Genomic DNA, 19,549 nt, shown 5'->3' with positions numbered 1-19,549 from the left:
TTACCACATAAAACCACAAACAACCACCCATTATAGTTATAGCTCAAGGAAATTACTAATTAGGTACAAAGTAAATGCGCGTAATACATAATAATATATCATGTTTGTGTAATGATCCCTATTTTGCAAGCTTGTATGTTGACTTTTACCACAGGGCGGACACGCCATACATCAAAAATCATTTGCGTTTATGTGTGCGCGGCACGTCTGTACACGCGTTATTGTGTATGTGTGGGTAAGTCGCTTTACTGAGAGCACGCCAGAAGTCCGTCAGATTCATGTCGCGGGGCGAGGTAATGCGAGTCGGGGCGGGGCGGTGCGTGGTCGTTCTGTATGATAATACTATTACTTATTCTGTGCTTTTACTATCCGCTGACCCCCCGTACAGTCAGCAGCAATAGTTGCTAAGCGGGCGAAGTGTTCAAAATGATCTTGGCGCGACTTTATTGTTAAGAGAATAAGAGCGTGTCAAGCTAATTTTGAACACATCGCCCGCTTAGCAACTTCTGCTGCTGACTGTACATAAAACTTTACTAAACAAAGGACGCGTAGCATAAGGAACTTCGTACATTGACCTGCATGTACCTATCTCTATTCCACGCGCATTATTATATTGCTGTCCCGTTCACACAGTGTCACTGACCGCCGGTATCATGGGCGGAACAGCAATATGTATAATTATTTTATTATTAAAAAAACCGGACAAGTGAGAGTCGGACTCGCCCACCGAGGGTTCCGTACTTTTTAGTATCTTTTGTTATAGCGGAAACAGAAATACATCTTCTGTGAAAATTTTAACTGTCTAGCTATAACGGTTCATGAGATACAGCCTGGTAACAGACGGACGGACAGTGGAGTCTTAGTAATAGGGTCCCGTTTTCACCATTAGGGTACGGAACCCTAAAAAACTATAACCCTTTAAACGCACAAGGAATAATATTTACGTCACCCTAGGCCCGTAAGTGGGATTTTCTTCCCGCTACGCGAGAAGAAAATCTCACTTCCTGGCCAAGGCAAGACGTAAAACTTTAGACAAACCACGGGCGGTAATTCAATTCAATTCAATTCAATATATTTATTTTAAAGACAACAATGGCCTATAATGGTTAGTAACAATTAAGATTTAAAACTAAGTGTTAGTGGAACAAAAACAGATAGCGATTTAAAACATAAACATAAACAGACACCAATAACAACCTATCACCTAGTAGCGGTTATGACACACTCAAAATGCCGCATTATAGGTGAGTCGTATCGGCCCGCTACAGTAGCCAGGATGGGGGGGGGGGAAGCCTCAGATCGCATAAAAATGCGATCTGGAGCATTTACGAATTCACCTCCCTAGATATGTAATGTTATAGGTATAATAATAACATCAACCTTAAGTAGTTATATTGCATGCTCTTGACATCACAATTACATCTACATAGTTTGAAATTTATCTGTCATTGTTGGTGTGCGTCATACTAACCAGCAACCATTGTCACTGTAATAAGCATATTTATACTAAGGTAGGTAATAAGTAATAACTAATAAAATACAAGGGGAAACCGGGACAGTTGATCTTACGGGAAAATTGGACCCCTAACATTATGTATAAAGCTGCGTTTTCACCAGAGATATGTGTTTGATAAGAACCAATACAATCACTTAATTTAGGTCCCTATCCTCGCTCAGCGTAAAGTGATTCTATTGGTTCTTAACAAACACATCCCTCGCTACGCATACTCGCATATCACTGGTGGAAACGCAGCCTAAAGCTGACGTCACCGATTAATTACGCACTTAAATAAATTAAATTAAAGAATGTCACGTTTTTAATACAAATTGTAATAAAATGACAGTTCTCAGAATAATTTGTCAAACTTTAAATTTCGTTGTTTCTCAATAAGACTAAGTGCCACCTGCACTGTTCCACTAACTCGGTGTTAATCGGTTAAGCCTGGAGTTACCAAGGTTACCAGTACAATTTGACACTGGGTTAATGGTTTAACCGCTTAACCCCGGGTTAGTGGGATGGTGCAAGTGGCCCTAAACCTTATCAATAACCAAAATAATCACAGATAGTTACGCTTACGACTGCACGAAAACTCTCAAGTGTTACATTTTGTCACACAATTTCGAACTGTCAAGTCACACGCCACAACCTCCTTTCGTAACACAAATGATCTCCGTGACATAACAAACCATTACATTTATGTGGCCATTAAACTTGGCCACTATAAGTGTTATCGTCCATTTCATACAACTGTCAAAGATTTAGAGGTCAACTTATACCGGTTTTTTTTTCGGTAAATGCTCTCGTTTCTTGCTAAACCGTTTTGGGTCATTTTTTGCCGGCCACCGAGATGGAAAGGGTTTTTTCTGCGTTCTAATTTAAGATGTAGATTAGCTTGAATTGTATTTCAATTAGTTTGTAAACAAAAATGAAAGGCCTGTATAATTAAGAGTCCCCAGCGAGCTCGGCCGAATTTCACCTTTCCTTACAAACTGAGTTTCGTTCTCATTTTAAAACTACGTGTTGAATTGTAATGAAACTTTGCACATACAATGACATGAGGTATATCTAGTTCTGTAATTAGTTTATATAGCTCCAGTTTATAAAACAAACGAAATACAGCAAAAACAAGGTTTGTATGAAAAACTTAAATTCGCTGTATTTTTAGGGTTCCGTAGCCAAATGGCAAAAAACGGAACCCTTATGGATTCGTCATCTCTGTCCGTCTGTCTGTCTGTCCGTGTATGTCACAGCCACTTTTTTCCGAAACTATAAGAACTACACTGTTGAAACTTAGTAAGTAGATGTATACTGTGAACCGCATTAAGATTCTCACACAAAAATAAAAAAAAAAACAATACATTTTGGGGGTTCCCCATACTTAGAATTGAAACACAATTTTTTTTTATCAAACCCATACGTGTGGGGTATCTAGGATAGGTCTTCAAAAATGATATTGAGGTTTCTATTATTTTTGTTTTCTAAACTGAATAGTTAGCGAGAGAGACACTTCTAAAAGTGGTAAAATGTGTGTGTGTCCCCCCCCCCTGTAACTTCTAAAATAAGAGAATGATAAAACTAAAAAAAATATATGATGTACATTACCATGCAAACTTCCACCGAAAATTGGTTTGAACGAGATCTAGTAAGTAGTTTTTTTTTAATACGTCATAAATCCCCTAAATACGGAACCCTTCATGGGCGAGTCCGACTCGCACTTGGCCGCTTTTTTTTTAACTATGGTATCTTAAGCTACATAAACTAATTACAGACATATACCTTATCCTATTGTAAGTACAACGTTTCAGAGCAATCTAGCTACTCGTTTTAAAATGAGAGCGTAATTACGTTTGTATGTAGAACCGAGCTTGCTGGGGCCCTTAAGATTTAATAACATTTTTAGGTTGAATTTGATTTTCGGTTCCTAATAATTAAACTCAGTAAAAACATAGTTTAACTCATTTAATATACTGAGTAAATATTTCCTTCGCGTGATTTAAAATTACTTCCCAACATGACATGTACCTAAGTAGCAACTTTCATATTTTTTAATACCTACCAAGATTATAAATGCAAAAGTAACTCTGTGTGTCTACCGGTTTATAGAAAAAACGATAAGGATATATCGAGGCCCGCGAAAGGACATAGGATTGTTTTTATCAATAATCATCATCGTTTCACGCAGACAAAGTCACGGGCAGAAGCTAGTATAGGCTAATAGGTATTTACAAATATTATTAGTTTAATACGTGAGTAACTGAATGTGCACCACATATTTAACTACGTACGTACAGTATTGTTTAAATAAGACACGTCGTGGCCTTGGCTGTAGTGTATTAGGTATTCGATTCGATAATAAAAATGTAATAACAGAATGTAACATAACATAACAGAGCGCGGAAACTATGCGACCAAACGTGATAACTGATGGAGGCTTATTCTAATTGTTATGACAGGTTATGAATTTGATCTGGAATTGTTATGGATATTATGACCGGTCAGTGTCACAAGTACTTATTGTTCATTGTACTCTCAAAAAGTGTACTATAAACTATAAACCTTTTTTTAATTAAATCTATTGTCCTCGTGATTCTGAGTAGAAATAACCCAAAATTTTATGGTTTTACGAAAAAAAAAAGCGGCCAAGTGCGAGTCGGACTCGCCCATGAAGGGTTCCGTATTTAGGCGATTTATGACGTATAAAAAAAAAAACTACTTACTAGATCTCGTTCAAACCAATTTTCGGTGGAAGTTTACATGGTAATGTACATCATATATTTTTTTTAGTTTTATCATTCTCTTATTTTAGAAGTTACAGGGGGGGGACACACATTTTACCACTTTGGAAGTGTCTCTCGCGCAAACTATTCAGTTTAGAAAAAAATGATATTAGAAACCTCAATATCATTTTTGAAGACCTATCCATAGATACCCCACACGTATGGGTTTGATGAAAAAAAAATTTTTGAGTTTCAGTTCGAAGTATGGGGAACCCCAAAAATTTATTGTTTTTTTCTATTTTTGTGTGAAAATCTTAATGCGGTTCACAGAATACATCTACTTACCAAGTTTCAACAGTATAGTTCTTATAGTTTCGGAGAAAAGTGGCTGTGACATACGGACGGACAGACGGACAGACGGACAGACGGACAGACAGACAGACATGACGAATCTATAAGGGTTCCGTTTTTTGCCATTTGGCTACGGAACCCTAAAAACGGTACCCTTTAAACTGTAAAAACCTATATACATTTTTTTCACTCTAATGAATAGTACTTATAGACTTTCTTTAATAAATATGTCGTGACTGTTAAAATCGTGTGATGTGATATCACATGACAGTCGTATGACTCATATCACGACTTCGACAGCTTCGGCTATATTCACTTAACTTTCCATAACTTGTGTGTTTCAAATACATATATTAATAATTAAAAGCTTCATAAAAAAGAAGGTAACTATTTCAAGCATTCATAAAAAATATAAAATATATAATTAATTAATTCATATTATAGGTCATTCTTACACAAATTGACTAAGGTCCACAGTAAGCACAATAAGGCTTATGTTGTGGGTACGTAAACAACTATATAAATAATATACATATACTTAAGTACATAGGAACACCCATGACTCAGAAGGAATAAAATTAAATACCTATTTGTGCTCATCACAGAAATATGACCTTACCGAGATTCGAGCCCAGGAACTTAAGCTTCTTAGGCAGGGTCACTTACAGACTATTAAGCTAGGACGCTAGGAGGCCATTATACTTAACTTAGTATATTTAGTTATCTATATACTAAAGTATGTATAGAATGCGTCACTTTTGCATGTTGTTATATATAACTGAATATAAAATACCAATATTGCTATCACATGTCTCTATAGAAAATCTAAGTACAATTTGTGACGACACTTAGCTATATCATGCAGATAATACTAGATGTAATATCAAATAAATGCTTAATTAGTTATCACAGTTTGCACATTCAAATATTAATTAACCACTGTATTTTTTATAAGTATCACTATCACTACATAGTATAAAACAAAGTCGCTTCCCGCTGTCTGTCCCTATGTATGCTTAGATTTTTAAAACTTCGCAACGGATTTCGATGCGGTTTTTTTAATAGATAGAGTGATTCAAGAGGAAGGTTTATGTATAATTTGTTAACCCGTGCGAAGCCGGGCGGGTCGCTAGTATAAGTATAAATAATAAAAAAAAACAATAACTCACTAATTAATCTATGGCTCCTAATATAGTCCATGTAACGGCTCCAAGCGTGCACGGCCATCGCGATCCCGAAATTCAAAATTCGAACACAAGTTTGAATATCGAACACGATCATCGATCAAGGCTGAATTACAGCATGCTGCCAACGGCCCGGCGGCACGAGAGTGACTGGCGGTCGGAGTCGGACGAACAATTCGGTAAGTATTGAGTTTTTTTTATTATCAATCGGCATTGCCGCAATGCTAAATACGGAGGCTGTGGCGTGGAAAAATAATGAAAATCAGAAAAAATATTACGAAAGTTGAGGTGACAAGGTTTATGTAAATTGGATTGGTTATTGGTCGGGAAATTGTTTTGTAATATTCTGTATTTATTTAAAATTACTTGGACATTTTTCTCCATAAAAAAAAAATAGGGACCATTGAAAATATCTATTATTTAAACCACTTAATGTGATAATTACACACAACACAAAAAGAATCTAAGCACCTACATAATTACTTTTGAATTTTGAGGGGAAAGTTAAGAAAATCTATTTTGTTAATTCTATCTATTACAACTCTATAAAACTGACGTACTTAAATAATTCATTGTTCATCCTTAGTACATTCATTACTCGTGTCGATTTAATTTATCGCCACTCATTGCGAATTTCCTATTTTTCGCACTTGTATCGTACAACGTTTTACAGTTACATGTGGCCCTTTAAATTTTCGACATAGTGACGTAATGTGCTAATTATCGCACTAGTGCGGTTAAGTAACACCATATGTACTGTAAAATATTAATAATAATTTCTGGGTCTGAAAATTCCATACAGGTATCCCGTTTGACCCAGTGTTCCTTTTACCCCACCTTACCTTTTTGTGGAGTTTGTGTTTATTTTATCTATTTTATTTTTATATATATATATACATACGTCACTGAGCCTGTGATGTATGTATATTTTTAAAATGATTTCCTGTATAGAATCCGTTTAAGCTAACTTTGCATCGACTTGAACAGAACAAAGTGAGGAGGTGTCATTATGAACGTCACACGATAGAAAATTGACATAGCCACAATTTGTCATTGCAATTGCCATGCAGAGATAGCATGGTCCAACTATAAGATAAGATAAGATTTATTGCATAACTGTGTACAAATATACAATTATGGCTCCTCTACACGATGGGCCAATGCCGGCCACTCCAAGGGACGCATTTATGCGTTAGAGGGAGAAAGTGATATTGCTATCTCAATTTACTACATGGCTGTGTCCCTTGGAGTGGCCGGCGTTGGCCCATCGTGTAGAGGAGCCATTAGGAACCAACAGTCTATGCATCTAGGACATACACTATAATAATAACTAACCTTTATCTAAATAACAATATATATACATGCATCATACATACACTATTATTATACTATTATATCGAATTATTATCACAATATCACACACATGTAAGTAAATTATGTGTAAATAACATTGTATCGAATCGGAAACTATTCAAAGTCGGTCAATATCGGTTCGCAAGGCTACGCAATAAAACCAAATAAGGAACATTAAATAACGGTTACAAATGTTACAATGAGAAACGGTTATTCATACCAATGTAATATCACATTGAATAATTTTACGGTTTAGACTCACTTGTTTTAAGTCACTCGTGCGACATGTTTCGGAGAGCCTAGGTCTCCTTTCTTCTCTGGTGTATCGCGTAAAATTATTCAATGTTAGTATGTCTCACAACAGTTTACATTCGGGTAATATCACATAATCCTCCGGGAAAATCATATTAGGGCTGTTTATGTGTATAAGTTGTGTTTATGTGTAATTCCTGTATGTTTATTTGTTTCGTATATCTATGTGTGTAAACAACATGAAAGAAATAATTTTGAATTTGAATTTAAATTATTTCATTGAAGTTTTCTTTCGTCAGAATTCGATAAAAGATGGTGGATGTATAGAGTTAGGTACCTGTTCTGTATATTGTAAGCGCATTTTTTACTCTATCTACTACAAAATCTTTCTGTGAGTTACGAAACCGCATGGTATTTCCGTAACTCAACAGAAAATTACTTATCCTTTAATAGAGTTAAGAAAGTGATTAAGTAGGTACATCAGACGTTTAAGAAAAAAATACAATCTAAAATTAAAAATTAAAGTTAAAAATAAACTACTTACAATTATATTAATAAAAACCGGCAAGTGCGAGTCGGACTCGCGCACGGAGGGTTCCGCACCATCAACAAAAAATAGAGCAATAAAACCGTGTTTGTTGTATGGGAGCCCTCCTTAAATATTTATTTTATTTTATTTTTAGTATTTGTTGTTATAGCGGCAACAGAGATACATCATTTGTGAAAATTTCAACTGTCTAGCTATCGCGGTTCATGAGATACAGCCTGGTGACAGACGGACGGACGGACGGACAGCGAAGTCTTAGTAATAGGGTCCCGTTTTTTACCCTTTGGGTACGGAACCCTAAAAACTAAACTAATCTAAATTAAAAAAAAAGTCAAATTAAGGCCCCCGCGGCATGGTGCCAAAGATGCTGTATTTCGGTGTATAATTTTTAATGGTTTTGTGTAAATTGGTAAACTACTAGTACAACTAGTACAGTCGCCATCAGATATATCGGAGCGGCTAAGGCGCTCACAAATATCTGAACACGCCTCTATTGCCAGGGCGTTGGCCGATGTCGACTGTTCCATGATATACCACTGATTTCCTATTTTTGTGCTCATAAACATAAACATACTTACTCGTATTAAATATCACTTAAATATCCACAACCTGTTTTAGCTACATCGTTTCTTGGAAACCGATATGTTGACACGAACCGACGTCAGTATTTCGCACGTGTATATTTAGCGTCGTTATTTGAGATACAAATTAGTCATTTCGTCTTTGTTGAAGGTATGGAGGAGTCAAGTTTTTCAAAAACAGTGCAAAAAGATATTTTTTTTGTCTTTTTGTTTTTTCCACTGCTGGGGCCAAGGCTCTCCATTTCCAATGCCGGGCAAAGGCTCTCCCTTTCCAATTTCATATACAGGGTGAAATTTTGTTCACCAGCCATACTCCTAGTTAGAGTATGGCTGGAAGGTAGAAGCTGGAATGAGCTATGAATTTATAGGTCTTTCGCAGGGGACTTATGACAAAATATCAAAAGAATTTAGGCTGATTTATATGGGACAGCCAAATTTTTTTTATTTCGATTTCGGCATTGGTCCTATCTAGGGATGTTGCGGATGCAGATTTTTTGACATCCGCGGAAGCGGATGCGGATGTCAAGATTACGTACTTAGAAAACGTCAAATATTACATTTTTAGTATTTTTTTATTAAAAAAAAACGAAACGTTTAGTATTTGAGCAAGAATATAGGTGCGTTATAATTAATAAACAGTAACTTGGCCGACTTTTCTGGATCTAGACGATTTCGTTATAGGTAATGACGAAATTACCTAGCACTTACGCCGCCGCTAAGACGTTCCTGTACCGACTTGGTCGACATCCGCATCCGCATAAGCTCCGCATCGATTTTATGCGGATGCGGATGCAGATGCGGATGTTGAAAATAATGCGGAAGTTCCGCGGTTGCGGATGCGGATGTTCGCAACATCCCTGGTCCCATCCTATGATAAAAATTGTGTCTGTTGTGTTGTTGTTAGGTAATTTTTGCAATGAAAGATAGGTATTCAAAATACTAATTACCTGCTTAAGTACATTAGTATTTACACAACCTTGACCATTTCACCTCTCATGCTGTCGTGTAATGAAATTGACAGTGTGTCAAAAATGTTTATTATTGAATTTTAAACGTACACACAACGCATTTGATTTAAAAGCTTTTGTCATTTATCATTTATTACAGCATACACAATAACATCTTTACATTTCAGGGCTTTTCTAACTATCAACAACTACAGAACATATTAAAGAGGTTAGAATGGCTATCGCGCGCAGTTAGTATCGGAACCGGTGTCGCCGCTCGTTCCTCTCCAAATTTACTAACACTCGCGCAACGGTAGTAAAAACTAGCTAGCGCCTTGTGTGCATGCTGGTGAATGGATACGCCTCCTTTAGACAGATTTGATGTCTGGCTTCTTAATCTGAACGTTATTGTGGCGCAAAAAGGCATGTTTACTTCATTTTCGATCAGCGCGGGAGAGTAGCATGCGAGCGTTTGCTCAAAACCCCTCGGCGACACGTACCCTGCTCGCATCGCCATTCTACTTGTTCTGTGTCAGCAACCTTCTTATGTCTTACGAATAGGCAAGGTTTATTATAGGTATATTGTCAGTCATTTGCTATACAGTGTGTAAATTTAATACGGGCGAATATTTAAACGGTCGTTAGCCCTATGCTACCTAAGAAGTTAATTGAGATAAATTTTGCTTAGAAATACAATGAAAATATTAACCATACAAAATAATTCAACCCGCAATGTAAAGCAACGCACAAGTTACGAGATAAATAAATAAATATTTAAAATATTACAGGACATTATTACACAAATTGACTAAGCCCCACGTTACCGTTCAAGAAAGGTTGTGTTGTGGGTACTCAGACAACGATATATATAATATACAAAATACTTAAATACATAGAAAACCACCATGACTCAGGAACAAATATCTGTGCTCATCACACAAATAAATGCCCTTACTGGGATTCGAACCCAGGACCGCGGCTTCACAGGCAGGGTCACTACCCACTATGCTAGACCGGTCGTCAAAACCCCGGCTGGAGTTTGTTGGCAGTTACTGTAAAAAGCTCGTATCTCGTAATGTCATGTCATATTTATGTTATTCGTATGTATCATAATGTTTGCAGTAGGTAGGTAGGTACATTGCTGATCAGTAAATTTAAAAAAATAATTACGGGTCATAATTAAGTGTAACTTAAAACTTCTTAATTAATATACAGTGTGTAAGTCAAATACGGGCAATAAATTAAACCAGATATAGAATTTACCCGTCTTATCATTAATTAAGATGTTTTTTTAAGTTACACTTAATTATGACCCCGTGATTAATTTTTTCCACATGTACCGAGCAGCAATGTACTGTAAACATTAAGAAACAAGATGATAATGACATTACGAGATACGAGCTTTTCATAGTAACTGCCAACAAGCGTTGACAGTTACTTTAAAAAGCTCGTATCCCGTAACGTGTGTGGTGTATTACATTGCGGGCCGAATTATTTTTATGGTTATAATTTTCAATGCATTTCTAAGTAAAATCTATCTCAATATACTTTTTAGGTCCTATGCTAACCACCGTTTAAATATTCGCCCGTATTGGATTTACACACTGTATAATTTCTATATCCATCGGGTTTTATTTATCGCCCGTATTGGATTTACCCAACGAAGGTCAAAATGACCACAAATAAAATTGGTTGAATAAAATTGGACTAAGAATACAGTAGCATACACAAAAGGTGTCCGGTTAGCCCCAAACTAGACTGAGCCTGTATCTTGGGACTCACCAAAAAGAGTATGTATAAGTTGGGACATTGGATAAACTAAACCTAACTTAAAACCGGCCAAGTGCGAGTCGGACTCGCGCACGGAGGGTTCCGCACCATCAACAAAAAAACAAGCAAAAAACGGTCACCCATCCAAGTACTGACCCCGCCCGACGTTGCTTAACTTCGGTCAAAAATCACGTTTGTTGTATGGGAGCCCCACTTAAATCTTTATTTTATTCTGTTTTTAGTATTATTTGTAATAGCGGCAACAGAAATACATCATCTGTGAAAATTTCAACTGTCAAGCTATCACGGTTCGTGAGATACAGCCTGGTGACAGACGGTCGGACGGATGGACGGACGGACGGATAGCGGAGTCTTAGTAATAGGGTCCCGTTTTTACCATTTGGGTACGGAACCCTAAAAACTACTTATGTGTGAGAGTGGGTGACAAGGTGTGAGAGTTTTGCTTGCTTATGAACCGTTATTTCCCCAATTTATTTTCGAATAATTAGAATTATTTGGTCACTTAGATAAGCTAACAACCTTGAAATTGAGTAACTGCGTTACTTAACGGTAGCTAAGTAGTAAACAAGTGTGCCTACATTCAGTCCACATTACCTACTCTTACGAGTCGAACCTGCCGCCAGAAAGCCGCCCCCATACAAATCATACAATCAAAGTTACGCTCTCATTTTCAAACGACATGTACCTAAGGTCAATGTGGCTAATTCCGTCATAGGGACTCCGTCCACGAGCGTTTCTTTGCTTTTAAATCGTAGGATTCGTAGGAAACAAAACCATCTGCTTTCGATTGCTGGAACTAAAAGCAATCGCTGCTTTGTCGGTGAAATTATCAATTTTGTTCGTTGTTCGAGAATTTGTATGCCAGTTTGTAGGCACAATGTGGAGATCCTATGTACTTACATAATATTGTAAATAGTTTTAAGACCTCTTTGTGAACCCACTATTGACAAATAAATGTTCAATCAATCAAACGCTAGTAAACGGAATAGTCCCTATGACGGAATAAGCCACATTGACCTTACCTACATATGCTTAAATTATATGAAACTTGGTATCAACATTTCCTTTTCGTTGCTAAAAATTTTAAGAGCCTACTAGAAGTTTTGTGTGTAAATCTTCTAGTTCTACCTAGTCACTGTAAAAAATTATATTACAATAGGGATGATGTCACATGTTGAATTTTATAACAAAATCTAGTAAATTAGATAGCAAACGAGCAATTTATCACAATAATGTGGATATTAAAATAAAATATTGAAAAATTACAAAAATACAGGACCTGAAAGTTTCAAAATTTAAGTTTTTTTTAACTACCAAAAACGATAAAAGTAAGGGTACCATTCGATTCCTTACATTTCATCCAAAAAAATATTGTATACGTAGTAACTATATACATAAATGTATTAGAACAACTTAAATTATTTTCAGAAAATATTTTAATTTGTTTTTATTTCAAGTAGACACACTACTATAAATTATAAACTTTGAATAAATGTCATATACTAAGAAAAAGTGACCAAGGCCTCCAGTGCCCCAGGCTGGAATCGAACCAGCGTCCTCTGCTATCGCGGCAGGTGCCTGAGCCATTCGGCCACCGGGCCACAGCGGCATAGGTCGAATTTCCAGCCTGGGGCACTGGAGGCCTTGGTCACTTTTTCTTAGTATATGACATTTATTCAAAGTTTATATACATAAACGCAATATTTCACCGACAAAAACGCAATTTTCTTTTTGTCCATATACTACACAAGATGGGCTCCCAGAGACCTTGACGTCACGTTCCCTTGCCGATTTGTATAGGGCGTTTCGCGAGTGAAGTGCGACTGTCAGCCTTTGACTACAATTTCTGACTTTTGTGTTACTTTAATGCAATGGGTCCCATATAGACATTTGATCCTAAAAACAAATCCGATCGATTGATACCATAAATGAAAATTAGTCATGTAGCCTATTTCTAGCGTTCAAATTTTATAATATAAGTTATCAATCATAGATTTAGGTACTAGGTAGATAGGTAAGGTCCCTTTTTCTTTGGAAGTCAATGCCAAAAAAATAAAGCCAAATATGTATAATATTAATTATTAAGTCAATATCAATGTAAATAAATATCGTTTGACAGGACGGAGTGTTTTGTTATGTAATGTTTGAAACAAATTTCCGTTGACAAGATTTTACACTAACATTTTAACCAAAGCTAATATTCAAAACAAAAATGCGATTTTGCTCACTGTTTTTAAGTAGCAAAGTACCCTTGTTCGAGCTGCTGAGGTGAAAATTTAATTGTTGGTATATCTTAAGAAAACATGAGTGAATAGAGGTAAGTGATGAAGAAGGAATACATTTTTCGGGTTCTCTAATATGTTCTCACTGCTGAGGTGAAAAGTTTTGTGAACTACACGAGATCAAAGTTATTTACATCTCGTGCGCTTTTGAGTCCCTTACTACGCTCAAGATTCTAAATTAGATTCACTCGCTACGCTCGTGAATCTACTATAGAATCTTTCGCTTGCACGGGACTCAAAATAAGCACTCGAAGAAATATCAAACTTTGATCTCTTGTTGTACAAATAACTATTTTCTACTCCCGTACTTTTATTTGTCATTTAAAGGGTCGTGCACACACCTTTAAAACCCTACCTTATAGTCTTCAAGACAAGTCTTTAGTCTATTCCCCAAAAAAGAATTTGTGCATACACGCAGTATTTTTTTGACGATTTTACGATACTTCGTGTAATGAATGAATGATACTTCGTGTGTGCTTGTCGTGTGTGTGTGGTGTGAATTTTTAGATCATAAAGAATAGTGTAATACTTATCTGAATTAGTGTAAATAATAGATGTAAGATGTACAGACATATGTTTGAAAATTGTGACCTGTAATACCTTATTACCAATAAATAATGTCTATGTCTATGTCTAATGACATTAGAAAATATTGAATGAAATACAGTGTTGCCAACCTTATTTTAAATGTCATCTCTGACAAATACGTGAACCATAGACATGTTTTTTTTTTTCATTCATTCTTTTCCCGCCCGTACCCTCCATTTTTGCTACTTCTTGAATTAAAATTATTTGTTAAATTTACAATTTTATTTCAAAGTAAGTGCTTGGTCGTAGAAAAAGTATTGTATGCAACGTTGTTTAACTGAGTCAAAAAATACTCGTGGCGTCTTTATTAACAATTTTCGGCTTCGCCTCAAATTGTTACTCACGCCACTCGCCTTTTTTGACCTCTCTTAAACAACGGTTGCATAAAATACTATTACAGTAGGTACAGCTGGTGCTACTTCACTCGTGTAGATTTAATTAAAGCCAGTGGCGTAACGTGAACTAATACTGTGCCCGAAGGGGCCTCGCGTCCCCCACTTCGCCCACGCCTAGCTGGGCGTTTTTTTTTTGTTGTCCCCTACACTTTTTTTCAAATTTGGGATTTTTTATGTTATTTCTACTCAGAATCACGAGCTCTGTCTATCCTAATAGGAGAAAAAAAGTGTCCCAAAATTTCCATACATTTTTCGATCTTTCCATTCCGCGACCGCCATACAAAGCCTATGAAAAATGGTGACGTAATGGAAATAAAAACCTTAGGACACGTTTTTTTTTCTCCTATTAGGATAGAAAGAGCCCGTGATTCCGAGTACAAATAACATAAAAAATCCCAAATTTGAAAAAAAAAGTGTAGGGGACAACAAAAAACAAAAACGCCCAGTTACGCCACTGTTTAAAGCACACCCTTCGGTTAATGTTTTAATTTATCGCCACTCGTTGCGAATTTCCTATTTTTCGCACTTACTCTCGATATTTCTCGCATATGATGTAGAATCGATTAAATAGGTACCTACTTCTACTCGTGTCATAAACATACACACCTGTGAAAACAACATCTGTTGACATGTTAATACCTAACTACTTAATCTGTAATCAATTAGGTATTACTGTGAATAATAAGATATTTGCTGCGTACATGTAAGGTACATGTGACACGTATTGTTAGATGAATAAAAGATCGAGATCCATAGCAGACTGGTTTATTTGCAAATGTGCAACTACCGACATACTTGTAAGTCTACCCTACGTAACACTTCCCTCTCATTTCACAATAATAACTTATACCTAAACTAGTTATGATTTGTAACTACAAGAAGCTACATGCTCATATACCTAAGGCCATGTTCAATTTAACTAATTAAAATGGCACTACTAATAAACATAAACAATGTCATATGTATATCGGGACGCAGGTACTTATTATACATATCTATTATGATTTAGGTACATAATATTTGGTGTAGGTACATAAAGTCCACCATAGTATCTTATACAATATATTGTAAATACAATAGGTATATTTGTTTAGCGTAAGTTAACAAAAATAATGGAATTCTGTCTTAACTTAAAGATCTTGTTAACTGTACCATCGTCCCCATTGTCAACTGACAATAAGTAAACCCTATTTCAAAGACATAAGGTTCACAGGTGCTAAGTTATTGCTTTTTACATGATTTTCCTTATCGATAATATGGATGAAGTTCAAGGTTGTGTTGACACACTTATGCAAGTTATGCAATCTATCATTCTTATCTTTACTTATTATTATGAAATAGGTACTAGATATTAGGTATTGAAGTTATTTGCGGAGTGTATATTAAATTTAGTACTTAAGTAACTAGATCATTTACCTACTTTTTTTGTAATTTTTCTATGCAACGCAAAGCGGCCTGTCGCTTAATTCGACCTTCGACCTGCGGCGAAGAGGGCCCCACTTTACAGTCGGCGTTTTGAACTGGACTTTTTACAGCGGGCAAGTGCGACTCCGGTTCCTCTTCTGCAAGCTGCCACTCATCCACTATGCTCTCTTTTACGATAACTTCTCGTTGTCCGTCATCTGGCACCACAGGATCTTGGACTTTAGTAAGAGAAAACCGAGACTTGCGTTTATCCTGTAACATTTGGTCAATATGCCGTTTGTGTACCAGGCCATCTCCTGTTTTAACAGAATATGATACGGGGCTCTGGCGGTCTATAACAACCCCTTCCGCCCATTTTCTATTCTGCTTGGTATAATCTCTGATAAGGACCGGATCTCCAACGGTAGCTTGGCGTGGGCGCGAGGCTCGGCGTTGCTCACTGGCGACCTGGTGTTCGCGCACGACTTCACCAGCGTCAGGCCGCAGCAGGTCTAGGCGTCCACGTAGCCGCCGCCCCAGTAGCGCGACCGCCGGTTCTCGTCCGGTAGTGCTGTGCTCCGTGTTGCGATAACTGAACAAAAACCTACTCAAGGCTGTTTCTGCGTCTTCGTTTTCAACGTTTGCCTTTTTTAAGGCTCGTTTTACGGATCGCACAGCATTTTCGGCTGCCCCGTTGCTTGCCGGGTGGTAGGGCGGAGTTAGGGTTTGTTTTATACCATTCTTCTCAAAATATGTCCTCAGTTCAAGTGAACTGAAGGGCGGTCCGTTGTCGGATACCACCCGTTTAGGCAGACCGAAACGCGCAAACATTCTCCTAAAACAAGATATAACTGTTGACGCAGAAGTATTGTTGACTTTTTCCGCCTCTATCCATTTAGAGTGCGCGTCAATAACGATCAAATAATATTTATTGTTAAAAGGCCCTAACCAATCGACATTTAAGCGCGACCAGGGTTCCTCGGGCCACGGCCACGAGTGCAGCGGCGCCGGCGCCGGCGCCGGGCGCACCGCGCGGCAAGCGTCGCACTCGCGCGCCGTTCGCTCGATGTCTGCGTCAAGCGTCCCCCACCAAACATAATTACGCGCAATTTGTTTCATTTTAATGATCCCCGGATGCCCCTCGTGGATTTCCTTTAAAATGTCATTTTGCAAGGTCATGGGTATTATAATTTTATAGCCCCATAATAAACATCCTTGATCAATATGAATGCTGTCTTTACGAATGAAAAATGATTTTAGCATATCATCACTTACAGTTTTCGGCCAACCGAACATGACATACCCTATAACTTTACTCAAAACTGGGTCTCGCGCGGTCTCGGTTTTAATATCTTTAAAACTGAGTGGGAAACTTCTTTGAATGAAATTTAGATAACTGCCTGCCTCGTCCTCTCTTTCAGCTCGATTGCCAGTCGAGGGCAAAGGAAGACGAGACAGCGCATCGGCATGGCAGTTCTGTACAGACGTTACAAATTCAATGCTAAAATCGTAAGCAGACAACGTGACAGCGTAACGCTGTAATCTACTCGCAGCTGTGACTGGAATGCCTTTATTTTTACCAAAAATGTAACTGAGGGGTTTATGATCACTACGAAGTATAAAGCGCCTGCCATACAGGAACTGGTGATGTTTTGTTACCCCAAAAACAATAGCTAAAGCTTCTTTGTCCAGCTGCGAGTAGTTTTGCTCCGCAGCGCTGAGCGTTCGCGAAGCGCAGCTGATCGGGCGCTCGCGGCCATCTTTGCCACGCTGCGCCAGCACGCAGCCAAGCCCGTACGCGCTGCTGTCAACCGACAGCACCAGCGGCAGCGTCGGGTCGTAGTGCGCCAGCACGGGTGCGCTACACAACACCTTCTTGATTTTGGTAAACGCAATATCGCAATCGTTGCTCCACACCCAATCAACATCTTTTTTTAATAAATTATACAACGGTTTAAGTATGTCACTCATGTTTGAACAGAATTTGGAATAAAAGTTTACTAAGCCCATAAAGCTTTTCAATTGTGTGACATTGGTGGGACGCGGGGCTGCAACTATTGCGTTAATTTTTTTTGTATCTGTATGCAAACCGTCCTTATCAATGTTATACCCTAAGTAAGTTACACTATCTCTAAAAAATTGACATTTATCGAAATTAATACGGAGTCCATTTTCTTTAAGTCTCTGCAGAACTGCCCTTAAATTAGCCAAATGTGTTGCCCTATCTTTTCCGGTGACGCAAATATCATCTGCAAATACTGCAGTCGACGGCAGGCCGCTAAGAGTCTCTTCCATAATTTTTTGGAAGTTTTCTGGTATACATTTAATACCAAAAGGTACTCTCTGATAAACAAACGTTCCTACATGTGTGGTTATAGCCGTCATCGGCTGAGACTCTTGTTCTAATAGACACTGTTGGAATGCATTTGATAAGTCTAATTTTGTGTACTGTTCACCGCCTCCTAACGTTGCAAATATCTCTTCTATTCGCGGGAGTGGATAATGAAAGTCTTTGAGAATAGGATTTATTGTGATTTTATAATCACCGCAAATACGGATATCACCATTCGATTTAATAACCGGGACGATAGGTGTTCCGTAATCCGACCGCTCGACCTTGTAAATGACGCCCTCCCGCTGCAGGCGCCCGAGCTCGCGCTCCACGCGCTCGCGCAGCGCCAGCGGCAGCGCGCGCGCCTTCACGAACACGGGGACATCATCCGTTAGGTGTAAACGAATACGCGATTTAAAAGTACCTAGACCCTCCGCAAATACCTCCGGATACTCTTTTTTTAACAGTAGTGCCACCGAATCGCTCTCAGATATATTGTGACATTCCATATATTCCAACAATTTTAATTTTCTTATCCAAGTGCGACCCATAAGCGGGGGCCCACCATTTTCAATAACATGTAATTTAAGTTTAGCCGAATTTTGTCCACAAATCACATCTACATCAATATAACCGAGCGCCTCGATAGGATCACTAATATAAGATTTTAACAACAACACATTTTTGTTAATAGGTAAATGTGACAAATGTTTTTCATAAAACAATTTCGAAACTGCAGATATTTTACTTCCCGTATCAACTTCAAATTTATAAAAAGTACCGTTCACGGATAGCTTCACTAAATACGGTCCGTCGTTATCTCCCTTCGAGACCAAATTATAGAAATGGCAATCGTCATCGTCCGAATCGCTACTCTTATTTAAAAAGTACTGACCTTTAGCCGTCCTCTTATTGGAAAAATCGCCACTCTCACCTTTGCGCGCACACATAACTTTTAAATGGCCCTTGACGCCACACGAATCACACGTAAAGTTTTTGTACCGACACTTATTTGGTGGATGAGTGGATTTCCCACATCGCGCACACGGGCCCCGCTGTGGCCCGCCGCCGCTGCCGCCGCCGCCGGCGCCGCCGCCGGCGCCGCCGCCCGGGCGGGCGCGCGCCCCGCGGCCGGCGCTCACGCGGTGCAGGCCGTCGTCGGCCGCGCCGGGGCCGGGGCCGGCGCCCGCGTCGCCGGCCGGGGCGCACGCCGTGTGCGCGTGCCGCTCCGCCGCCTCGAGCGCGCTGGCCAACTCCACGGCCCTCTTGTAGTCTATGTCTTTCTCGGCGAACAATCTAGAACGCATATCCTCGCTGCATAACC

The 19,549-nt window shown here is 38.4% G+C and overlaps 1 protein-coding gene across 2 annotated transcripts in view; it reads right to left on the bottom strand.

The window, feature by feature from the left end:
• LOC134660471 (scavenger receptor class B member 1) overlaps positions 1-19,549 on the bottom strand; it is an 87,749-nt gene that overhangs the window by 53,716 nt on the left and 14,484 nt on the right. Inside the window, exon 1 of one of the 2 annotated variants that reach the window (XM_063516228.1) lies at positions 5,739-5,884. The exons of the other annotated variant lie outside the window; for it this stretch is intronic. Coding sequence (XP_063372298.1) covers positions 5,739-5,850 — 112 coding nt within the window. The 5' untranslated portion in view covers positions 5,851-5,884. Of the gene's footprint in view, positions 1-5,738; positions 5,885-19,549 lie in introns of those variants that run through there. 2 annotated transcript variants of the gene reach the window in all.

Source organism: Cydia amplana, chromosome 27 (genome assembly GCF_948474715.1).
Source record: "Cydia amplana chromosome 27, ilCydAmpl1.1, whole genome shotgun sequence".
In the NCBI taxonomy this organism is placed as follows: Eukaryota; Metazoa; Arthropoda; class Insecta; order Lepidoptera; family Tortricidae; genus Cydia; species Cydia amplana.
This window is presented reverse-complemented; position numbering and strand designations above follow the sequence as displayed.